At 43.0% G+C, this 26,585-nt stretch overlaps 1 protein-coding gene across 2 annotated transcripts in view; it reads right to left on the bottom strand.

Moving 5' to 3' along the window:
- NEBL (nebulette) overlaps positions 1-24,707 on the bottom strand; it is a 140,614-nt gene extending 115,907 nt beyond the window's left edge. Inside the window, exons 1-2 of one of the 2 annotated variants that reach the window (XM_028751261.2) lie at positions 24,385-24,707; positions 20,814-20,908 (exon numbers count right to left, since the gene is read on the bottom strand). In XM_028751261.2, coding sequence (XP_028607094.1) covers positions 20,814-20,908; positions 24,385-24,453 — 164 coding nt within the window. In that variant the 5' untranslated portion in view covers positions 24,454-24,707. The remainder of the gene's footprint in view (positions 1-20,813; positions 20,909-24,384) is intronic. The other variant, XM_077936861.1, reaches the window with a different exon arrangement.
- Between the last annotated feature and the right edge of the window lie 1,878 nt (positions 24,708-26,585).

Genomic DNA, 26,585 nt, shown 5'->3' with positions numbered 1-26,585 from the left:
ATGCATTCGCTGCTTACCTAATAGCTCCTCTCTGGCGCAAGAGAGCTTTCATCCCCAGATTACTTCCCAACCCTCTGCTTTTCTAGGCAAGGGCCCAAGTGAGGTAAGGGGAAGGAATTTGCCAGGGGGCCCAATCCAGGCTGCAACCCCATGAACATAAGGGGGGAACTTAGGCTAAATTGTAGGTCATGCTTGATGATATTTATTGAAACCCATTTCCCTGTAACTATGTAGGGTTTGCGAGAGCCAATCAGAGCAGTGTTAGGGCAAAACATTCTGAACAGTGAGAGTTGATGACCCAGGTTCTTCTCTAGTGGTGTAAAAGTAGGACCCAGAGCTTGAGACACTTCCCTTTGTCACATGGCCTCTTGAGACCAACCCTGGAATTCCTTCTGCATAGAAGCTGGCGGGAAGGACAAAGCACCATAACTGTAGTACAAATTGGGGGAAGCTACACCCTATAAAAAGGATGCGGGTGGCGCTGTGGGTTAAACCACAGAGCCTAGGAATTGCCGATCAGAAGGTCAGTGGTTCGAATCCCCGCGACGGGGTGAGCTCCCGTTGCTCGGTCCCTGCTCCTGCCAACCTAGCAGTTCGAAAGCACGTCAAAGTGCAAGTAGATAAATAGGTACCACTCTGGCGGGAAGGTAAACGGTGTTTCCGTGCGCTGCTCTGATTCGCCAGAAGTGGCTTAGTCATGCTGGCCACGTGACCCAGAAGCTGTACGCCGGCTCCCTCGGCTGATAAAGCGAGATGAGCGCCGCAACCCCAGAGTCAGCCACAACTGGACCTAATGGTCAGGGGTCCCTTTACATTTACCTTTTATACCCTATAAATTCATAAACGGTAGGATTTACTGTAGACCAAAGTATAACTTCAGAAATGTATCTTTATAATTAAAAAGTGTTATTTTATAATTAAACCAGCAGCATTCCCCCCATTGTATTGCAATTATATGGGGTGGGATTTTGATATAAAAGTGGGAGGGTGATTGTGTTACATGTTTTGTACTAGACCCTATCTGTAAGTCAGCTGACTGAGACCTCTGTGTCAGCTGACCACTTCCTGAATCCCCTGTAGATTACCTAAAAATGAATGCATTTCCTGAAAACAATCGAACGTTGACAGTGTTCCTGAGAAATACTTGGATATCCCTCCACAATTATGTTGCACATTATATGAATGAACAGCAGATGAAAATACCACATGCATGAAAGCCCACAGGGATCAGGTGTATTATCTAATCACACCCCACAGAAACTATTATATTTGCACAATCACAGCCTTAGAGACTGGCTATTTATATTCAGCTACCAGACTCCTATCCAAGTGAACACATATTTCTCTAGGATCTCTATGGTAGGGGGATGTTGGAGAGATCGTTCCTATGCAGGAGCATTACTTGCTTTAAATAACACACACACACACCCGTCTTCCCCTTCTACTATGGTAGCAAGCTGTGATGGCAGGATAAGAGCAGCACCACTACAGGAAGGTTCAGCAAGAATCCTCCAACACTATGATGTTCATAAGTAAAGAGCCCGTAGCAGGTTTACTATCTGACAAAAACAGTTAAAAGAAATACAAACTTGGCTTGAAGGGTATAGTCATTTGGCATGAGAGTGGATCCAACAAGATGGTTACTGCAATGCAAACCCTATAATTTGGCAGCTTAACAGCAGACTCTTAAATTGGACAAAGATTATACTGTGATCTCCTCAGTTTGATGAACAGGAAATGCTGGGGGTTGAGTGGGGAGGTAGAAGTTGTTAACTCTCTTCAGTAATATAGCATATAAGGAGCTGCACCCCAACTGGTAGTAGAGAGTTACTGTGGACTGCCTCTAAATGTCTGCTGTTTTAATAACAGCATTGCAGCCAAAGTACAGGTAACGTATGACTGGAGAAAAATAGAACATAAACAAAGTGTTGCATATTCTCAAATTCTTCTTCACCATGGAGAATTCTACATTTTGCAGAGTCCTGTCCAATTTCCTGGCATTGAAAGGACGAAAAGCTACATATACCAGTGACCATCTGGCCACCCAAGAGAGATCCTTGCCTAGCTGCCCTATATAAGGACCTATTATGTAACAGGAAGATAAAGTGATGTGTACATATTTTAGATGTTAGTGGATCTATATACTTATTACTACTAGACCTACATCACTAGGAAGCGGGGGAAGAAATTTTAACTTTCTTGATTTCAAATATAGTTTTAAAGCCAGGCTGGATTTCTGCAATATGCTTCCACGTGAAGCTGCCTTTCAAACCATTCAGACTTCTGAGCTGGTTCAGAATTTTGCCACAAGGCTGCTCACAGGAACAACTGGGAATTAACAGATTTCACGAGCATCTAAAGACCTTCACTGGCTACTAGTTTGTTTCTGAGGACAATTCAATTTGTCTTGACTACCTATAGTGAAGATCATCAGAAGCCTTGGTTGAGCTGGTCACCAGAGACAGTGATGACTTTATTGGTAATAGTACCTCTTCTATAGAACTCCCTCCCCTTATCTACTCATCTTGTACCAAATTTTATTACCTTTAAGCTCCATGTAAACACAATTCTGTTTTCCTTAGCTTCTAGTGGTTTTAAACAGACCTTGAGGATTAAGCTGCTGCTGTGGGGGAAATTCTGCTGCCATATTTTTGTTTTAATGAAAAGAAGAATGTGAGTGTTTAAAGGAAATAAAATGCTTTGAATAAAAGTTTTAAACACACATTTCAGTGCTTACGTATATTTAGCATACATAAAAGTACTCAGAAAGCCCCCAATTGCAACATTTGCAAGATGTCACTGCAGAAGATGTTGAGGAGGTTTGAGCCAACAGTCTTCTGACACAACTCCGAAAATCTATATTAAGATGTTAGAAAAGAATGCAGATTTCTGCCTAAATGTCTTTCAGCATAAACTTAGTAACAGTAGTGAGCATAATCCACTAAGCACAGCTCCTACCCAAACTTCAATGAAATAAGCTTGCACTGGAACAAAACTTGGACACAAGCCATTTGTTTCAATTTACCAGCTAAGTCATGCTCCAACTAGACTTATTGAAATTAATGCACTAGACTAACATCAACCAATAGATTTAAATAGCTGTACTCCAAGAATGACTTAGCTGGATGCAACCCAATGTATTTAAAGCTATACATTCATGTTTATAAATACAGAGGGGAAAATGTCTTAATGAGATTTCCATTTCCTTGCTGTTGTGCATAGAAGCACAATGAAATAGATGCGTGCCTATTAAAAGTCACCTTCAAACATTTTGTATCCTCCTTCATATTAAACATTATGAAGCAGAGGAGCATAGAGCCTGTTTTTATTTGCTACAGGGCACGGTTTCTTTCTTAGAAGAGTATGTTTCAAAACAGTTTGTTTTCCAAAAGAAAAGGAAAAGTAAGGGAGAAGGGAAAACAGTACACAGTACCAGTTAGGCTTGTCTTCACAGCACCTTCTAAGTAGCAACAACATTTTAATGCTTTGAATCCAGCAGTGCACTTGGCAGGTGATTAAGGGAATGCCAACCTCAAAAATGAAAATACAAGCACAAATCTCTTGTGTTTCTCTTGCTAAGCTATTCATTTCCTAAGAGGGCATGTTGTTTAGGAAGTAATCCACAGGGAACCCACACAGCTTCAAGCCATTTCAGGATCCTCCCTTCCCAAAACATGAAATAGATGCATCAGACCCCACCTAAGAATGGCACTTATCCCATTTTTTTTGGCTGTTATTCACTGTTGCTCGAAGCAATGAACAATTCTAAACAGACAACAGTTACAGTATTTGTGTTTCCTTCCTCTCCAAGAGTATAAATGCCAACTTCCCATGGTGGATTCAGTCTTCTACTTCAAAGCAGAAGTGAGCTTAACAGAACAACAGACAAGGGCTTAAAGTAAAATGGAAGGTGAAATTGGATTACCCATGGAATAATTTTAGATTGTTAAAAACCTATTACCGGCTTCACTGTAGAAAGTAGTCATCTTTGACATGTTGCTTAAATGTCTTGTTGTCTTTCTAGGGACTGCTCGTCAATCTCTCTTTGATGCAAGCCCAATCCTGTCTAAGAGAAGAAGGTTCAAATGTTTTGCTTCCCCTTAGCCCCTTCTACCCTCTGTTTTGAAAAGGAACTTTGGAAAAGCACTTTGCAAATGCACAGGACATGACTTTTTGTCAGCTAGCACCATGAAAAAAATAGACAATTGGACTCAATCCATTTTAACTTATTCAATAACTTCACCTTTTAAAGAACAGATCATGGGCATGGAACATCCTAACACTGGTACAACAACAGCATTCAGGGATTAATATGGGGCAGACTCAGCAGAGCTCCATTTCCTCTTCCCCCTGCTTGGTGTACACACACAGACACACACACATCATGGAAAATCTGTGCACGCCACCCACATTCCCTTCCGCTTGGTGCAAACTTTGCATGCTCAGAGGTCAAATACACTTTTCTTTAACCAACCAGTATTTGTTGTTGTTTTTTCTGATGTCTTATTGATCTGTTTCTTTTTGCTGTAATTTTTGTATGGTGTACACAACTTTTGTAACCAAGCTGTAGCTTATATATACACTTGCACAAGGTTGAGAGGGAGTGCTGATTACATACCTGGCAGCTATGCACAGACCTCTACATCTTCATGTTGACTTGATGCCCTGTCAACATGACACACACACACACACACACACACACACACACACACACTGGGTATTATGGCAATATCAGAATACCTTTAAATACTAGCTAATGGGAATCACAAGTGCAGTGAGTACTATTCTACTCAAATCCTGCTTTGTGGGCTTTCTATAGGCATCTATCTGACCACTGTGAAAACAGCATGTTGGACTAAATGGGTCTAAATGGACAAGGGCACTTATCCAGCAGGGGACCGCACCTGCAATGGAATGGATCACGCCTGAAATGGAAAACCTCCAAAAATATTTGCTTATCTTTCAACTTTAATACTTGCACTTTGGTGGGTTACTTTATTATCACAAACCAGCCTGCTTCAAAATAATGTTTGTGGGTTACTAAGCAACTGTTCCTAAGAATTCCTGTAATTGAAACTTAAAAGCCCAGTGCAACAATAACCAAACCTAAAATGTAATTAACAAGTAGAGAGCAGAGTCATATTTAAAGAAAACACCTCAATAATCTATGGCTATAATAATAATAATTTATTATTTATACCCCGTCCACCTGGCTGGGTTTCCCCAGCCACTCTGTGCGGCTATAGAAAGAGGGACAAATCCAATTTAAATAATATTATTTTTTATTACAAAAGTACATGCATTGTCTCTTTTTTCAGGTTGTACAGTAAAGTCTTTTCTACAGATCAGTTACATTTGTTATGAGACATTAGTGTTGCGTACAGTATAAAGTTGGGGAAGAAGAGAGGTGAGAGGAGAGGTGGGGTGGTGAAACGTATTTTATATAGTGTACATGTGGGGTTTTGTGTCAGTGTCAGCTGGGTAGGCTCTGTTTCTATTCACTTATTACATTTCTTGGGAGTGAGAGGGATTTGGGGAGCCCAGCGTGTGGCTGACTGTCTGTGGGGTTTGTTTGCATTTGTGAGGAGGGGGCTTGTTGGGCCAAGTAAGCCAGATTGATTTGTATGCCATTGGTGGACAAATACAATTTTATAGTGACATGGTACCCTTTTATCACATACTCAATGGAATATCAATTACAGTGGCATCTACCAGACACACATCTGAAACTTTGGAATAATGCTTTCCCATAGGAATCTATGGTTTTTAGGGGAAAGGGTGGGCAGGGGAAACAGTTTATTAAAGAGGGTTGTGTTCTCATGTTCTGTCTGAAAAACTGATTTACATTCTATAAAATTGTGGTTGATTTTACATTTGTCAAATTAGGGTAGTTAAAGAGAGGATGTTATACCTTTAAGTGCTAACATCATTTGGCTTAGCATTACATGTGAACTCATAGTTTTCTTCCTCCAAACAGGAGTTAGCCAAAAACTCACCTTGCATCATAGTTTGTTTGGAGAAAGGCAAGCTATGAGCTGGGCTCAGACATGCAGCATGGCAGCAGTAGGATCAGGGAAGAAGCAAATGGGCCAAAGTGCACCAGAATGCTTGCTCATTCAAGCTATGCCTTAGTTTGGCTCAACATTATGCATCAGCCAGGTCTACGACAGATTAAGCTGTAGAAGTAGATGCCTCCTGATCTACTTCCCTCTAATGTTGTCAACATATAACTAAGGACATGTTTATACAGTAGGTACCGGTAATTGCTTCACTGAATTCTGATGAGTTTTTAGTATGTGATATCGTATTGTGCTTTTACTATTTTTTGTTGGGAGCTTCCCAGAGTGGCTGGGACAACCTGGTCAGAAGGGCGGCACATATATATATATAATCACTAGAATCACATGCGTCTATGGTTTGTTGCACTTAAAGTCTAGTTGCCTGAGCCCTAGTTAATATCCTAAACATTGCAATTGTGAGTGCTGTGTGGACTGTGTGGACTATTGTATAGTGCCCCTGAAATAATTAATAATAATAATAATAATAATAATAATAATAATAATTTATTATTTTTACCCCGCTGATCTGGCTGAGTTTCCCCAGCCACTCTGGGCGGCTTCCAACAAAATATTAAAAATACGTTAAAACATCAGTCATTAAAAACTTCGCTAAACAGGGCTGCCTTCAGATGTCTTCTAAAAGTCAGATAGTTGTTTATTTCCTTGACATCTGATGGGACGGCATTCCACAGGGTGGGCGCCACTACCAAGAATTTAATAATAATTTGCCTTTGAGAAGGTTCCCTGGCATGAAGACTGGATATAGTGCTTGAGAGGAAATGGAGAGAGAAAATACAAGAATACAAGAAAAAATAAGCAGAAGTAATAGTGTGGTAAAATGCAAGAAATGAAAGAAAAGTTACATTTTACATGAGACATGGAGTTGCCACCAAAAGAACAGCAGCCCCATGTCAATTTTTCCCTTTTCTAGATGCTGGTACTTTGGTTTGGGTCACTTAATGTGTACTGCTAAGTAGATTGGCCACCATATTGATAGGATTAGAACTGGATATTGTTAATTTACCTGTTGATATATTTAACATTCATGAAGTATAGCTGTTGAACTGTCAATGCTAATACACTGTAGTGTATTATGGCTATTGTGCTATTACTGTATTTACCAGTAAATCACATATTTTTCCATGAATTGTTTCAAGGACAATGCATTTGTGGAAAATCCAGTGTATAAATAAACTGACTGTGGCTGTTGCTGTAGAAGCTACTTCTGGGAGCTAGAGCAAACGCAATGAATAAAAGATACAAATGAAAACAGAGAAACAAATAGCTTCTACTCAAGTGATAATATAAAAAAGATACACTGTGTTTCTGAACTCGAATGGAGTTTGTGCATATGGCAATGGTAATCTCCAGAGAATTCCAGGACAGATGTCATTTGCAAATGGGTAGAGTAACATGGCAGCAGCTCACTGGTAGATGGCCAGGACTTCAACTGTTGGGTGAGTTATCAGGTACCATTCTTCAGTCAGAAGGTTGGGAACCACAACTGCAGCATGAGCTAAGTCACTCCAACAGCACACCAACAACTGTCTTGTCCATTTTGCCCAAACTGCCTGTCTTTTCAGTCTGTTATATGGCAGTAGCAACCAGACCTGTGCAGAGGGGTAGGGGCAGCCAGGTATACTTGCCCTAGGCCTCAGAGGACTAAGCTGGCCAGGTGGGGGGCACCAGGGACCGGCTGCTTTTCTGTTTGTGTTTATAACTTTTCTCTAACAAGACTCCCGCCCTGGGCCTCAGACAAGCTCTGTGTGGGCCTGCTACAAACTATGACTTTTGCTTTGGGGGAAGGCAGATAATTTAGTTTTCTAATTAGAAAAGGGCAATACATGAGTCTGAAGAGCACCTAATTGGCAGCAAAGCTCACAGTATTGATTTAGGAAAAGAAGCTGGGTTATGCAAAGGGTCCAAAAGGTAGCTGGAATGTACTTCATTACTCTTTATTTCAGGATTTTGTCTTTATCTGTGTTTTCCCTCTCATAATACAAATAATAATTAATGCCACAAGGCCTCCAAATTATTCCAGTTAAGATTCAACATTCCACTGCTAGGCAAAGACCAACCAAAATATCTATTTTCACCTACTGCTTCTCTTACAGTCTATTTATTTATTTATTTTTAATCATAATTTATTTTTATACACATGAACGCGGATTGTTCTGAGGACTGTGTATACTTTGACAATACGCACTTAGGAGTGCATAATACCCAGCAAATAAGTGAACAAATAAATATATAAAGGCCAGGATGCAAAGGTCTACATAAAGTTAAAGGCTTTCTGGTTTCTGCCCCTTCTAATGGGCAGCTCCCTATCCCTCCCAAAATCCTAGGACTGCCGAGAGGAACATTCCATGAGGCACAAGGAGCTTCCACTGAAAGACGAAAAATTGCCAATTGCTGTTTGTACACAGACGAACTTTGCCGGCAACCCCTCTTTGAATCCAGGCCAAAGTCTTATGTGCTACATCAAGAATTCTCACTTCAGTACTTTTCCATAAAAAAGCTTTTATATGCAATATTGAAACAAGTATTTTTAAAGAAAGGCATCAGCTATCTTTTCATTAACTCTTCACCAAAATTCACTCCCAGCTCAGCCTCTATACATGCTAGGGAGAGAGAAAAGCATTAAGCGTATGCATGCCTGTGTCTTGTAAAATTTTGTTAGCAATAATCCTATTAATAGATGCTCTTCTTGGAACAGGCTCACATTTAACTATTCCATTTTCTTATCTTTCAAATATAAAACAGCCAGAGTTTGCACATTATGTGGCAACTTGTCTCTTGAGTTTCGAATGGGCAAGGCATAGCTTTATTTCCCTAAACTGAAGGTTTTTAAGTCAACTTTTTCCCCATGTACAAAAGGAGAGAAAATCCTCATATTCCTATTTACAGTCCTCAAAAATTGGCAGAAACGGGTCTATGCACATCCAGTTCGCCCTTGTTCTAACACTTACATTTCCAATGTTTTTTTCTGCTTTCAAAAAATAGAATAATTGTAGCCTTAAAATTTCATTCCAGACAAGTGTTAAGTCTGTGTTTATTTTGCTAAGTTGGCATCAAACCAGTGCAGCTATGTGGAAAATGTGGTCACACTGAAAGCTTTGGGACATAAAAGCTTATACTCAAATATTCTCCTTATCAAGTGAAAAATTGAAAGGAATCTTGGCAACCATTAAAAAAAGAACAGGAATTTGTTTGTTTAAGAAGATGAGCTTCAGCTTTTACTACACACTAACATTAAGCAAGCAATTAATACTGTTGACTATTCCTTTCCTTTAACACAGGAGAGAAGGGCCTTTTTCAGTCCAAGGGCCACACTGCTTTCTCATCAACTTTCAGGGGCCACTGAATGCCAATGGTGGGTGGGGCCAGAAGCTAAAGTGGGCGGGGCAACTAATGTTAATTTTACCTTTCTGCAATCGTCTAGTTTCTACAAACACATTCACACAGATACACCTCCATATCCTCTATCCAGGAACGCAAGAGTTCAAGGACACATGAAAGAACCTTCAAATAGCCTTCGCTGCACTCTTTTTGGCACCTCCTTAATTTCGTTCAGGCCAGTGTACTCAGACACATAGATGCTGACATGTTTCAATATTTTACTGTTAAAGAGGACCATGAAAGAGGACCATGCACGGAGGCCTGGAGAGCTACATTTGCTCCGAGGCTCGAAGTTATCCCTCCCCTGCTGATTTAACACATGCTCTGAAGAGTTAGCATTATTTTATATTAAAAATTCTGCGACAACTGAGTGGTTGATTGATACACTGTCAAAAATCAGAGAGGTCAATTGATAACCCTTCTGTGGTATTTCTTGCTAATTTCTTATTCTCGTGACTTCAAATGGAAGAGAGAATGTCTGATGCTCCTTTGCAATTCTTGAGTTTGATCTATATTGCAGTAAGAATTCTGCAATTGTGCAGGCCCTTCATTGGACAACATAGCAGATGGTTCTCCCTTTACAACTGCAAACAGGGATGCATCTGTTATTCTTTGGCACAAGTGGGCAGTCCACATGGCCCTCGGCCTAATTTTATGTGGCCCTCGGCCTAATTTCAAAAGCCCTCTTCAAGCAATTAATTCGGAGCTTCTAGCAAGAGCAATCAGACTTATCCCCCAGCAGACTCCTGGGTAGGGAGAAAGGGAAAGAAAGGGGCAGTGGCTGCACACACTTTTTGCTCTGCCCCTTCCCCACCCCCAAATTGGCTTCAGCACCACCCATGCACACAGTCAGCTTGTGGACCCTGACGCATTGCCCCCTGCGGCAGAAATAAAAAGTTGTCCATCCTTAATCTAGGTCATTTGGAAGGAGTGCAGTAAACAGGGGAGGAAGTTCCTTTTCTTTCATTAATTTGTGGTATCAAGCAGAGCCCTTACACCACTGGAAAACCAAAGGGCTATTTCAGGCACACCAGGCCTGTCGTTCAAGTCCTGTTCAAGTCCTGAAACAAGTTGCCAGCAACAGACAGAACTACATACAACTACCACCTTGCATGCTAGATTAGTTGCAGCTCTTCTTCCACACCCCTTTCCTGAAAGTAAAAAAAAAACAACTAGAGCAGCACTTGCCTACAGATAGTGAGAAGTTTTGCCCTAAATAGCCAGTATTTAGCCTTTCAGTTGAATAAACATTAGCAAACACCCCTACTAGCATTATGGCATACCTATGCCAAACCTTGCATAGCAGTGATGAATTTGAAAGCTTTTGAAGAATGAAATACTATTGATAGATGGACAGAACTGAATCTTAACCATGGACGGGCGCTTCAGAGACCACACTAAAAGCCAGCTGAAACAGGAAAATAAGAAGACCATGTTGGATTTGAACCAAGGAGAATGTAGACTGAAATCACAGTTGGTTAGGAAGCTGAGAAGTTCTCAGTCTAATTCTAGTTTTAGAACACCGCATGGAGGTGGGGGCAGTGGGGCAACTACTCCAGATCTCACCCAAGGAAGAGTACCATACAAGAGCATAAACAGCTGCCTTATACCAGTCAAACCATTGGTCCATCTAGATCAGCGTTGTCTACACTGACGGGCAGCAGCTATGCAGAGAGGATGTCTGTCCCAGTTCTTACCTGGAAACACCATCTGAATGCACAGAAGCTATGACCCTTCTCACATCAACACTGACTCACAGTACTATATTTCACTGTTTTAATATTGAGGCATTCATTCATTCTGCTCTTATTTGTCCTGTAAAAAGTCAACAATGTGCCACTACTGCTTTCTCCTCCCACTCCCTTATATCCCAAGGAAAACTAATAGCTTCAAGTTAACTGCACTGGAAAGTGGGACATTGAAGCAAAGTATCACAGCCAATGAGAGCTCAACCATTTAAACTCTATATTTGATGTTTATATAACACATTATATATCACATTGATGAAATGTGAAAAGGTTGCAGTTAAACCAACTTTTACTCAGGGTAGGCCCACTGAAATTAATACTCATGAATCACTTAGGTCCATTAATATTAATGGATGTACTCTGAGTGAAAGTTAGTTGAACAGACTGAAGGGATTGCTCAGTCAGTAAAGTATGAGACTTTTAATCTCAGGGTTGTGGGTTTGAGCCCCATGTTGGGCAAAGGATTCTAGGAGGTTGGACTAGATGACCCTTGTGATCCTTTCCAACTCTCTGATTCTGTGATCTATGAATAAAACCCTAAGGTGTTGTATCCAATACTAGTCATGCACAGAATAGACCCACTGAAATTAATAGATTACTCTCAATAGGTCTACTTAATTGGATATAACCTTTACCTCAGAGGGAGTAAAAAACACTTACTTCTGAGGGACAAATAACACTGTTTATTTGTTCGTTCATTCATTCAAGTAAGTATCTAGGTAAGAAACTACAAAGAAAAACAGCTCATATGTTAAAAGGACAGTTCTGTATGAAAATGTTTGTAAAGTACTGTGTCAACCAATGTAGAGTTGCTACCAAACTGCCTCCTGGCATGCTGGTTACATAATCAACAATTATAAACTCCCCCTGCATTCCAAGACTCACAACCCTCACCTAAAGTCCCACCAGTCTCCATAAAAGTACTCTTTTATTTTAAATTCCTGAGAGATAGCAATGTCAGTCTGCTGAGGCAAAAATGATTAAGACCCCTGTGGCTAAACACATCTCTGCAGCAGGAAAATTTATAGGCAAGAGCCCACTTTGTCATATGCATAAGAAAGCCGATGCCACAATAAATATATTTTAAGGTCCCAAGGGACGTGCTTATTTCAGCGCTTAGGATATTTTATGTCCCTTGTTTCAAGGAATTGTATTACTGGTTGATCTTCACTTCTCTGCCTTTTTTTCTATTCCAGGTATTTAAGAGCTTAGCACTACTTTTGAAAATATCATGGCCATCTTGAAGAGAAATCTGCCAGCACCAAGGTTGGCTGGCTCTAAGCAGAACAGATCTAAAACACAGAGGTTTTTAAGCTGGTGTGTTTCATGCTGATGGAAGCAAGCTTCCAGCCTGGGGAAATGGATACAACCATGCCTTTGTTGTATCTATTTTCCCAGGCCTTCTTTCATCAGCAGGTGTAGTTCAACCATCGAATAGACCAACACCCATACTGAGTCATGCCACACTTCTGACTTCTGAGGCTGAAACCTGCACACATGTACCTGGACTTAATCCCTATTCAATATAATGGAACTAACTTCCAAATAAACATTAATTTATTATTTATTTTTTAAAAACTTTCATAAGACTTGCTTTTCCTAAGAGGAGCATCCAATGTGGCTTGAAGTCTGTATTCACCGATTCTTCATGTGCCAGTTTCCCAAGCCCTGCCTCCACATAATAAAAATGTTAAAAAGCACTGCATCTTACTAAAATTCTGTCTCATATGGGGGTATCAGGTAACAAAACGTAGCCTTGACCTGGAAAGGGGAAAAAAGATTCCTGCAGGCTCAAGTAGAAGCAGAGACAACGCTTTACCGCAGCACCTTAATCACGTAGTGAATCATAGGAGTTGGCTTCCAACACAATATTCATTGCATCCAGTCAGATCCCCAAGGATCCTAACATTTTTAAAGCACATTGTAAACTCTTTTGCTTGCAGGGATGAAAAGATAAAGCCTTTAGGAGGCAATCTCTCGGATAACAGAAGCATTCTGGGAGAGGTCTATAGCAAATTGAGATATTTCCCTAGCCTACCTACTAACCAGAAATATCTTGTGGTCATGACTCCTGTTTCCCTTTCTCGTCTACGGCTGCACTGCTTTGCTATATGTAAAGTAAATGTGCAAAGGTATAACCCTATCAGTCATTGACTAACCTGCCCTAATTTTATCAAGGTATGAGGTGAGCAGAAGATGTATGGCAGTCATTTATGAGCTACTCAGCTACTACAGAGAAGGGAAAGGCAGATAGAAGGCCCTAAGGAAAAAGAATAGATGCAGCATGAGTCTTCTAGGCCAGACTTCTCTAACTTGTCTAAAACATCCATCATCCCCAGCCATTAGCCCAGCTGGCTGGAGCTGATGGGAGTTGGGCTCCAAAACATCTGGAGGGCATGGAGTTGGGGAAAGGAGGTCTTGAAAATTGGGAGCTGCAGTCAAAGAAGGCAGATGGCTAAAGGCAGTAAAGTAAGAGGGAGAGTTCTCCAAAGCAGAGCAGATGCTGGTGGGAGAATGAAATTTGGGGCAGAAAACAAAGACAAAAAGGTACCAATAAGCAGGAACTGCAGAGGCCACTCAAAATACTCATCCAAATCTCCTAGTTTAAACTAGTGCTGTGCACTGGATTCAGCAGAAGCCCAAACCAAACCAAACCAGTGCAATTTGGGCAGAACTGGGCTTCAGACAAATCAGGCTGAGGCTGTCAGAAGGTGTGGCAGTTGAGCAGCAGCAGGGAAGGAAACAAGGCAGGCAGTCTCTAAAAGCCTGTTTGTGAAAAGGGCTTTCAAACAGCCCACACTGTGCTCTGGCTGCATGTGGGGAACAGCCAAACTTAGCAGGGTTGAACCCTCCACTCACCGTGTTCCCTTCTGGGAACACACTGGCAAAGCAGCCCCTAGCCGAATTGCACCCTCCATGGGCTTAATCCTGTTGGCTGCTGTGCAGGTTAGGTGGAGGGAGAATGAGCTGTAGCTTCTCCTTACCCCACCCCCAACCACAGGTCTAATCAGAGTTTTATAAGCTCTGATTAAACATGAAGGTATCAGAAGGAGGTGGTAGGAAAGGCTTGCTCCCAAATCAATGTGGGGCTTGAATCTGGGTTGAGCTGACCTGAGATCAGCCTGCCAATCTGAAATCGCAGGCTGGACCCTGGATCAGATGGGGTGCAGCATGCACAATGCTAGTTTAAACAACTCAAAACAGCCTAGGTAGCCCCTTAAGTAGATGGATCTTCACTTGAAACTCCAACAGCACCAGATCATTTTTTATATATATACTGTATGTATATTCTGGTGCTACTGAACTGGCAGGGTATGACCTACATGGCTGTAGCCATAGGCACCACATTTGTGCAACTGGTATCCTCTTATAACAGGAAAGGCTTCTTAAAAGATTACATTGCTGCAGAGCAAGTACAAAGAGATCGTCTCCCTGCCCAAACCAGAATTTCTGCATGCCAGCATTCAACGTTCATCATTTTGCTGCCATCCCTTTCAACTCAGGCAGGCTTGAAAAGCACTTTTCATTACCATGCTTTAGTAAACAGGTCATTTTTGCTTCTGCCGCTTTGTAGGCCTCCCCAAAATAACTTCACCATTTGAGTTTGCAGCTCCACTTACTTTTGTCCTTAAGCTCCAGTTATCCAAACCACAAACCCAGAGGTAGTACTCTTTCATTCACACAGACACACAGAGTAGCATTTACCCTGTTTATTCTCTTCTGTGGAAGAGAAGAGAGAAATTTCTGAGGAGGAATGGGGGCAGACATGGGTTTCATCCACTCCAAGCATTCAATGCTCATTGCTTCCCTCAAAGAATCCTGGGAACTGTAGTTTGTTAATGATACTGGGAATTATAGCTCTGTGAGGTGTGAACTACGGTTCCCAGGATTCTTTGTGGGGAAAGCCATGTGCTTTAAATGTATGGTATGGATGCGACCATGAACAATGGAGAAGGGAGAAAGAACTGAAGAGAGAATAAAAAAGATATGGAAAGAAAATGGAGAGAGAAGGAAAACTGGAAAGACTGGCAGATAACGTAGCAAATACCTAAAGCTGAGATAACAAATCACTTGCTTAGAAGCTTTGTCATAGAGGCTGAGAGTACTATCCAAGATTATGTCACACTCATGGTATTTAGGGGCGCATTTCATTCACACAACCATAGCCACTAACTTGCCTCACTACCATTCTTGTCCGTTTTGATTGACTGATCCAAAATATGGCTGTGTACCATAAAGTTTTGTGTTCTTATGATCACAAGGACAAAACCTATGAAAATGCCTGTCCTGAGATATTTTCACCAGCAGATAAACCACTTCCCCTCATCTGAAGAATGGTAAGTGGAAACTCCTTTTTGTCATTAATCAAAATCAGCCCAGCTCCTAGACCTAGAGAACTTTCTTACTCCAACAGGCTTTTCAGAACTGACTGCTTTTAATGAAAGGTCTGGTGCCATGCTGTTTTTACAGTAAATATTTGTAGGTTTTTAATAGATAGTGTGTGTGTGTGTGTGTGTGTGTAAAATTATATTAATGTTTAATTGGATTTTTTTATGATTGGAGGTTTTTCCCCCTATGTTTTTAGCTGTACTTATTATATCTGTAAGCAGCCTTAATTCCCCGTCAGGGAAAAAGGCATGGTATAAATAAATATAATAATAATAATAATAATAATAATAATAATAATAATGATAATTTATCGTTAAGATACTTCTGTATATTTTAAACTTGAAAGGCCTCATCATAAACTATCCCTAAATTTCAATGTGTTACTAGAAACAAACCTTTTGAATGATATTGGGTGATATCAAAAGTCAAATTTAGCCTATGGTGGCATGTAAGTGCCTATCATGAGCTTAACACAAGTAGAGGCAGCTGTGGAAGTTTGCATGTTCTTCTTGCAGCTGCTGTAAGAAGTGATGCTGGTGTGAAGAAGCCCTTCACCAGTTTCTTCTTCCCTTCCTTTTTCTGAACACCTGCTAGAATCCAGCATCAAGACAGGTTCTTAATTAGTACACTCTGTTTCCAAGGCCACGCTCACAAATTTCCTGCTTTTGCACCAAGGCATTGCACCATTAAAGATGTTCAGATGTTGATATTTAAGCATTTTGAAACACAGCACACCTTTTTCTAATGTAATTGAGACAAAGCCCCCAGGAGAAAAGCTCTGAGTGCTATGGTTAAGATAGCAACTGATGAGCAGTAATGCAAATCTTATGATCTCATCAGCTCACTGGAATAGGAAAATGCACATCTCATGGGCAATGCATTTTTATAGTCCCATTTCATATTCAAAATGGGAATTTTCTAAGTTACACATACCAGCCATATGCACAGCTAAAAATGTATTTTAAAAATCCAATAGAAAAAGACAAATAAGAAATATAACTTATGTCTTTTGCAAAAGTATTTTAAGAGTAAAAAGACACCTGACAACCGAGTTAAAAAGTATAAGAAATCAGATCAAAGTGTACACTATTAAATAAATTCATTGCCAACACTAATAATTCCATTGGAATAATGGAGATATGTATTTTGAACATTAAGATCAACTATTTGACCTTCAACTCATTAAAGCGTTTATAGTACACTTTTAGGGTAAGTTAAAGGACCCCTGAACAGTTAAGTCCAGTCAAAGGTGACAATGGGGTTGCGGCACTCATCTCGCTTTCAGGTCGAGGGAGCCGGCGTTTGTCCACAGACAGTTTTCCAGGTCATGTGGCCAGCATGACTAAACCATTTCTAGCACAACAGAACACCCTAATGGAAGCCAGAGCACACGGAAGCACCATTTACCTTCCCACTGCAGCAGTACCTATTTATCTACTTGCACTGGTGTGCTTTAACTTCTAGGTTGGCAGGAGCTGGGACAGAGCAATGGGAGCTCACCCCATCACGAGGATTCGATCTTCTGATTGGCAAGCCCAAGAGGCTCAGTGGTTTAGATCACAGTGCCACCTGCACCCCTACTTTTACCTTTACTTTTAGGTTATAAATCAGTCTGGAAGCCACCTAATATTTTGAACTACAACCCCCATCACCCCTGACTATGGATCACGTCAGCTAGAGCTGAAGTCCACAACAATGAAGGGCACCAGGTTGGGAAAGTCTGGTGCAAAAATTCTTTGCACACCTAAAGAGACACTTATATTTGTGTGTATTTATTATAATTTTACTGGAGAACAGTTCAGTTGCCAAATGCATTCAGCCTTCATTTCCAGCATTCCGACAGTAACGTAAGTTTCCTACTAACACTAAAAGGATCAAGCTTTTTTTTTTTTTAAAGCATTACTGTAAACAGCAGCTTGATTTTGTTTGGGCAACTACATGAAAAAGCAAACAGGTAAATAAATCACAAGCTGGAATGGCAAGTCTCCTTTTCCAGTGATTAAAAGAAAGCCCTGTTTTCTCTCAGGCAAGAACTCATCATGCATACAAACTAGGAAACTCACTTAAACCTTTTTAAATCCCATTTGCTCCAAAAGGAGGGATAGGAGTGCACAACTTTGATTGTGTTTGTGCCCATTCTTATTTGAAATTCATTTAAGAGTAGTCTTAGATATCAGGCATCATGAGAAGGCAATTTGAAATAAATCTTTTTATACTGATGCTATTTGGAGGGGGGGGGAGTCATTCTACTGCAGCCCTCTAGATGTTGTTGGATTCCAACGCAGCTAACACAGCCAATGATCATGGATGATAGCAGTTATGGTGCAAAAAACAGCTGCTGGACCACAGGTTTCCTATCTGTGCACTAGTATAAGACTAATTACCCAATAATTCGGTGTACTGAAGGGAGGAACTCTCAGGGCATGGAACCAAGTACAAACATGTGTCAGATTTTTTTTATTTCTAATATTTATATTCTACCTTTCAAGGCACTATACACACATATCCACAATACAATAATTAAAACTTTGTTAACATTACAACAATAAGACAGCAGCAACTGGAACAGTACAAAGCAGAGCATACTAAAAAGTAGTTTGAATTTTGTTCACAAGCATGAATCCACCATCATAAAATGTCCCGAACAAACATGATAAAATGGGACTTTTTATTTTATTTTATTTTTAATCATAACTGCTGGATTGCTGGACTAGGACCTGGGACACAAGGCTTAGGGTTCAAATTTCCACCTGGCCATGAGGCTCATTGGATGACCTTAGGCCAGTCACAACCTCTTGCCTACCTTGTTGTGGGATTAAATAAGGAGTGGGGAACCATGTACTCAGCACTGAGCTCCTTGGAGGAAAAGATGGGATATAAATGCAATAAACAAACAAACAATATATAAAATTGGCATAGCAGAAATGGTAAAGTCAGTGGAAATGATCAGGTAAAACTAGCAAGGAGGCATGCTGGATGTCCTGGGCAAATGAACTGAGGTTTTTGCTTGTGCAAAAGAGACCAGGTTCAATGAGAGGCAAGTGTCTCTTGCGAGGACATTCCACATCCTCCTTTCTGGCCACTCAACTCCACCACCAATATTCAGAAAGCAAGGAGGCTTGGGAAACAATTACAACCTGTGGGCAGGCTCCTCTGGGGGAAAAGCACATGATCTAAATTATCTAAATTATCAGGTCGCAAGTTGTTTATGGCTTTAAAAAGATAAACATCAGAACTGTGTCCATAAGTGGGACAATAGTCTGTGTAGTTTAAGAACTGGTTATCCATATAGCTAGCCCCAGTTAGTAGACTAGCAATTGAACTAAATTAAGTATCTGAGAAATCTTCAGATTACTGTCACAGTCACACCAATGCTCTGGCAGTAACCAAAGCATTGGAAACATTGGCCATAAGAACATAAGATGAGCCTGCTGGATCAGACCAGTGACCCATCTAGTGAAGCATCTTGTTCTCCCAGTAGCCAACCAGATACCTGTGGAAAATCCACAAGCAGGATCTAAGCACGAGAGCACTCTCCCCTCCTATGGTTTCCAGCAACCAGCATCCAGAAGCATTACTGCCTCCAGCCATGGAGGAAGAGCATAGCCATTATGGCTAGTGGCCATCAATAGGCTAGGTTCTCTTTGTCCAGGAGTAGCGGCAGCCAGCACACCAGACTTAGTTGGTAGAAAGTACTGTGCGCCACAGATGCAATTTGGCCATCCAGTATCAAACCTGAATCTAGCAGCATCCCCAAGTTGCAAATCTGATCCTTCAAGGGAAGTGCAAACCTGTGCAGAACAGGTAGGCCGCCACCACTTCCTTGGTGAGACAAACTACACAGCTGCAGTACATGCCCACTGTGCAAAGAGGAATTCACAATAAAATAGAAATCTGCTATAATCGAGATATTGCCACTACCTAGCATGAACGACATGTTCAAGCACCCGATACCGAGGGATGAGCTGCAATAAAGCTACATAGGTGAAACGGATGACAAGTTCCCAGCAGGCATATGGGCACTTGAAAAAAGTGACCACAATATCTGTATACTGCTTTTTTTTCCCCCCAAACAACAATACTTTAAAAAAATTAATCTGTCCCCCAATTTCATTTTTACTTCAAAAAAATCATCATCGCTCACAGGCAGACCAATAGGACTTCCTGCTGCTTCTGCATTTTGACTGAAAGAGATAAGCCTTTGCTTTAGCCCACCACAGCTGAGATAGAGAACCTGCAGCCTGCCAGATGTTATCAGACTCCAGCTGTCATCAGCTTCGGCCAGCAAAGCCAATGGTCAGGGGTGATGGGAGTTGTAGTCCAGTAACATCCAGAGGATCACAGTTTCCCCATCCCTGCACTAAAGCATCAAAATCAATAGATGGAAATTAAGGCGCACTATGAAATGTGGATTTTACAACCACGATCATGCCCTATTCATGTGCTATGATATCACACACACCACATTATTTTTATGTAGACAGTTTATATATGATGTATGCTTCAGAAAATAAAAATCTAAGCAGTTTACAACATACTGTAAACATCACAAATAGAAGTCAAATAAAAAAATAATGGAAAAAATCCACATTATAAAACAACACAATCAACAATGAAACAGGACAACGTCTTCAGCAGCAGAATAAAACATTACACAGGAAAATCAACTACAAAAATACAATGAAAATTCCACGTTGTTCATCTACTGGTACCGTAGCCCATAACATATGGAAAGAAATGTTGCTCATTTTCAAGTACACAGGGAACCAGAACCAACTGAGGCTTCCCACAATATATACTCAAGTGTTTCCCTCTCTCATAGCACAAAGTAGACCAAAAGTACACATAGTGACTCCACTATAGTTTCATAGGTTTGGATCCAAAGAACCATAAGCAGAATGAAACAAATGAAATATTATTCCTGCCCTTCAGTGAAAAAGGATAATACAAATTGTGGTTTATAAACTGTAGTGGGTCATAAAAAGAATGTGTTTGTGTAAAATGAGGGACTCCTCTGGATTTGGGGTCACTTTTTCCAAAATAACCCTTCCATGGGTTAAACCCAATGTGCTTTTGCCCTTATCCATGCAAGTAAACACCCAATGTAATGATGTTTTAACTTTTACAGTAACATGTGCACAGTGTAAAAGTCTGCCCCGACATACACCCTTTTAGATCCAGTACAGTTCTGTAAAACTAGACGATGTGCGACACTTACGCATTGCAGTAGGGTTTCTTCTCATACCCTTTGTAGTTGTTCATGTTTAGAGCCATTTTGCAGACCTCGCAATGGAAACATCCTTTGTGCCAGTACTGAAAAAGAATTCATAGTGTTACATATGGTATCACCGCCAATATTTGCCATTTACACAATGAAAGAGGGATTTCCAATTTTTAAAAGGCCTACTAATTTTACAGAGTTTTACTTCATTGTTCAAATCAAAAACCTTTTCAATTTACATATGCCACATTTTGTATTGGTTCTACACATTTTCCATACACATGCCCCCCACTTTGTCATAGTTGGCATTCATCTGTTCTGTTACAAAGCTATAAGCCAACTACGAGCATTTGGAGCAATGTGACAGAACTCAATAAAATATGTGATCTCTTTTGCCCCTAGCTGTCTTCTCTCCCCTTCTCTTCCCCTCAACATGCACACATACACACATATATATATACAGAGAAAGAAAGGCGTGGGGAGAGGCTTTGTAGGGACAGGGTTGAAATATGCCAATACTAGGATCTGCTTACAAAAGGCCCTTTTATAGCCTCATGTGATGACTCTTGAACTGACCATAGTCAAGGACCGCTTATCGTTTTTCCGGTGGTGGTGACTGCAGCTCAGCACAGCCTCTGGGAAACCAGAGGGGGTAGGGGGACTTCAGCCAAGTAACCTCTGGAGGTACTAACAGCCTCAGCTAGTTGTGGAGTCTACTGGGAGGTCCTGCCAGAAACGGCCAATCACAGCCGGTCCAGTGGGCGTGGTTTGCAAGCTAGAGCTGGGGGAGCTAGTGTCCACTCAGGTCCTCCTCACTGTGAGCGAGCAGCATAGTCAGCAATGGATGTTCTGCCCACCCTGTGTCTTTTGGCCCTGCCCAAAGATAAGTGGACAATGCTCTAGCATGACCTTGCTGTGGAATTAATTGGTATTCGGGACCAGGGAGAAATTTGTCTGCAGACAAATTGTGCCTGTCTTGAGGCTTTGCCTACCTCATAGCAACAGTCACAACTTTTGGCGCAAAAGGTATTGGGTTGGACCCTTAGTCAAAACTGGACCAAAATGTTTAAGGTACCCTGGTAAAGGGGTCCATGGGGAAAGTTTTATCCGAAGGCCCAGACAGGGGCTAACAGGCCATATAACAAGGCTGATTCAGGATATATACTCAATGCCTAAGACAAAGCCTGTGATCAATAAAATTGTGGCCATTTTAATCCCAGTTAACATTGGCTCCCTGCCAACCTAGCAGTTCCTGCCAACCTAGCAGTTCGAAAGCACCCCCGGGTGCAAGTAGATAAATAGAGACCGCTTACCAGCGGGAAGGTAAACGGTGTGACCTGTCTGCGGACAGCGCTGGCTCCCGGCCTCTAGAGTGAGATGAGCGCACAACCCTAGAGTCTGTCAAGACTGGCCCGTACGGGCAGGGGTACCTTTACCTTCACCTTAACATTGGCTTGGCTCACTGCACCTGGGCTTAGGTCCAGACTAACAAAGCAATATTAACCATGTTTACTCAGAAGTAAGTCTCCTAGGTGCATACAGTTGGTATTGCCACCTAAGCTAGTTGAACTTGGGTCTCACTGAAACCAATAAGGCAACTTGGTCATGTCTTAACTACATTTCCCACCAACTTCAATGGAAACTGAATTCAACTGACTTAGCCTGACTGGATCCAATCCAAGGCCTCTTTCAGCAAATAAACACTCGCACCCTATGAAGCAAGTGACAGAAGTGCCATTTGTCTGACTTTTAAAATGAATGATACAGTCTGGACATTTTTGCTATTACATATGTCAAGCCTAACGTAATGGTGACTCCCTGAAGATTTAGGATGTCATCATGTCATCATTTAACTAGGTGGGCAGCAGTTTATTTAAGTGATAAGTCACATCATCCCCTTAGCCTGTCACACCTCCCTGATGACCGCAGCTTTACCTTTCTAAGTTTAACACATACATATACACACACACCCAAAAAAAAAAAAATGGTTCTGGGTTGTTTTGAGTACAGTATTAGAAGGAAATAAGGTTTCTTTAAGAAAATCTTTCAGCAAATACCCATCCCAAACACTGCATAAACAAATACCACCCATTAAGCCTGTTTGTACTTTTACAGAAACTACCTCCACCCTGAAGTCTAAGAGGCGCCCATCCCCTTTTGGGGAGGTGAAGGTGCAGAGAAACAGAGGCATCTGACACAGCCTCAATACTTTGCGGTTTTTCTTCAGACAAACGTGCTTTTGTGATCACCACCACCACGGGGAGGGGGACAGGAGACCTCATTTCGGAGAAAAGGGCATGCCCGGGATGCTGATGATCAGCCTCACCCCCTCCTATGACTTGCCTGTCAGTCACACCGCCCGAGCTGGCTGCAGTTGCGTAAGAAGCTGCCGTTGTCAGAAGCATCTCCTTCTGCACTGCAGCCCTGGAGGCGATGGAACCGCTCCGAGTCCGGAGCAAAGGGACGACTCACCTTTAGGGCTAAAGAGAGGAGGGCGAGGGGGGCGGGCAGCTTCGGCCCTCATTTCCCTGGGGGGGGGGGCACCCGGGGAGGGATGGAGGGGGCTTTCCTCCACCTACTGTGCATATCCAACCTAGAGAAGCTTTCTGGACGGATTGAAAGGGGACCTGACTAAACCCCTCGCAAAACTGACGGCCGGGGTGGGGGGGGGCTGTATCCAGTTTAATCTTGCTCCGCCCCCACCGCGGCGGGCGCGCTTGGCGATGCGTCAGTGGCTGGTTGACACGTTAATTACCGTCTGCCCACCCCGCGCTGATTAGAGGAGGAAGGGGACGAGGCGGGGGAGGAGCAGCGGCGCAGATTCCGATGCACAAGCAGCCGCCCAGGCGCGCGCTCGGCCACCTGCGAAGCTCCCCGTTCCAGCCTCTCATCCCACCGCAGCCCAGCTCCTCAAAGCGGGCGGCGGAGCCCAGCCCAGCGCCAGGCCACTGCGCGCCTGGGCGTCCCCCACGACCACCGACACCTCACGGCTCCCCGTTAACCCTTCGTGGCTCTCCCTCGCCGCCGCCCCACCACCACCACCTTGCTCCTCCGCTTCGCCCCCTTCCCTCACGCGCCCCTTCCGTGCTCTTCTCTGGGGAACCGCAAGGGCAACGTTCAGCCCGCGCTTAACTGGAAAGGCGAGGGTGGTGGGGGTGGGAATTAGCAGGCTCTGGCTTTTTATCATCATATTATAATTATTGTTACGTTTTGTTACGCTTCCCTTTTCACCCCTCACAAGTGCAAGTGGCGGACACTCTTCCCCGTCCTGGGTGGGGTGGGGGAGTCAAGTTCAAGGGGCGGGAGGAAAACCAAGGCACCCCGAGGAACCCCGAAGCCCTCACTCCTCACACACAAAATAAAAAGCGACGCATTTTCCGATTTTTTTGAGAACGGCAGGCACTTCTTCAAGCAGGTGAAGCAAAATGACGCTGGGCAGGGAGGCGAGGGAGTTCAGAAGCAGCTCCCTTCTCCCCTCAGACACACACACGCGGGTCGCCCCTCGTCCTGCTTCCCCTCAGCCCTCCTGTTCCCCCCACGCACCCCGCCCGCCCTCCCTCGCGCGCACCTTATCCAGGCAGTTGACTTTCTCGGTCGGATAGACGACTTTGCCACAGCGGGCGCACTGAGGGTTCATGGTCGAGCTGCCCGCGAAGCGTCCCGGCGGAAGCGGCGGCCGCCCCGAGCTGCTGGGGCATTCCCTGCCCGCCGCCGCGGCGCTGAGCAGCGAGCGAGGCGGATGAATCGCCGGGCACTGCGGACTCTCTGGCGAGGAAGGTCAGCGGCGGAAGCGCGGCTCCAGCTGGCGGCGGCGGCTGCGACAGAGGCTCGGCAGCATGTGCAAGCGAGTGGGAGGGGGAAAACAACCGCTGCTGCCTGGAGCCTCCTCCGCCTGCGCCCGCCTCCGCCTCCGCCTCGTGCCTGCGCGCTCCGCTCCTCCAGCAGAGAGCGAGAGAGGGAGAGACCCGCCGCGCTGAAGGAAGGGGGCGGGCTGCTCCCTTCGCCGCCAGGCCTCTCTCTCTAAGGAAGAGGGGGACCCCCGGAGCAGGTGGGGCGACGTGGCCTGGCCTCTCTGCTGCTATGGCTTAGCCATCAGGGCTCGAGAAGAATGGGAACGTAAGCATGGAGGAGAAGTTGCCTTCGAAACTTATCAGGAGGTGGGGGAAATTAGGGGAGAAGAAAGGATTCCTTCCCTGGTATCTCCTTCCAAGCTCCAAGGATCCAGCCTCCCAACAAGATGTGTTTGCAAACCTCCCCCTGCCAATACTGGTTTGACTGATTGATTGATTTCTATACCGCTTCATATACAGTGGTACCTCGGGTTACATACGCTTCAGGTTACAGACGCCGCTAACCCAGAAATAGTGCTTCAGGTTAAGAACTTTGCTTCAGGATGAGAACAGATATCGTGCTCCGGTGGCGCGGTGGCAGCAGGAGGCCCCATTAGCTAAAGTGGTGCTTCAGGTTGAGAACAGTTTCAGGTTAAGAACGGACCTCCGGAACAAATTAAGTACTTAACCCAAAGTACCACTGTATTAAAAATGTTTCTAAGCAGTGTACAAAAAAACCGGAGCAACCATAGGCAACTTAAACAAAATATTACAAAAATACATACAGTATTGTATATACAAAAGTTTATACAAAGTTATTATACAAAGTTATTATACAAAGTTTATACATAAGTATTATACAAAGTTACTTCTGTAATGTGGCATACCATCCCAATATCCCAGTGATGTGAGATTTCAGAGGTTCCAGGCACTTATCCAGGGTTCGTGTCTTTTTGGAATGAGGCACAGAGGAGACTGTGGCGTCTTTATTATAGGTGGTTTATTTATACATACAGTGGTACCTCAGGTTAAGTACTTAATTCGTTCCAGAGGTCCGTTCTTAACCTGAAACTGTTCTTAACCTGAAGCACCACTTTAGCTAATGGGGCCTCCTGCTGCCACCGCGCCACTGGAGCACGATTTCTGTTCTCATCCTGAAGCAAAGTTCTTAACCTGAGGTAATATTTCTGGGTTAGCGGAGTCTGTAACCTGAAGTTTATGTAACCTGAAGCGTATGTAACCCGAGGTACCACTGTATATACAACCTGAGCCTACAATGAAGGGGTTTGCAGCATTAGCACCCCAAAAGGGTCTTGTTTCTCCCATAGGTACAGCCTTGGATTTAAACAGAAAACAAATATTGCTCTGACACTCTTCAGCCTGCTGCTTTAACTCTAAGTCACATCACTGCCACTCTGAACTCTAAATTCAGGGTTTTTCCTCCTAACTTTCTCCCCGTCTGTTTGTCTTCTCACACAGAGCCCCCTTTCCTTGGTTCTCTTAATGGCCCATCACCCAGGCAATCACTTCAACACAAGAAGCTAGGCTGGCTTATATTCTAACACTTGTTGGATCCAAGGGCTAGAAGGATCTCGCATACAGCCTGCTTCCTCCCTCCAAAACTCATAACAATATATAAATCAGTATCAAATCATTTCCCTTTTGACACACCCTCCCTCTCAGCCTTCTGGTTCTTGTCCAGGGTCCAAACAAACTATCAGGGGTGCAGTTTGGTAATTTTGGGGAAAGCTTTGGCCCTCCAGGTGCTGGTGGACCTCAACTCCCATCACCTGGTTCTTGGCCATGATGGCTGGGGCTGATGGGAGTTTGAGTCCAACAACATCTGGAGGGCTACAGATTCCTCCACTTCTTTTAGATCCCTTGGCCCAGCTCATTAGGTGGTGGTACTTTTTGATTCTGCTGAGTTGGGCCCTAGACC

Source organism: Podarcis muralis, chromosome 12 (assembly GCF_964188315.1).
Source record: "Podarcis muralis chromosome 12, rPodMur119.hap1.1, whole genome shotgun sequence".
NCBI classification, from domain to species: domain Eukaryota; kingdom Metazoa; phylum Chordata; class Lepidosauria; order Squamata; family Lacertidae; genus Podarcis; species Podarcis muralis.
This window is presented reverse-complemented; position numbering and strand designations above follow the sequence as displayed.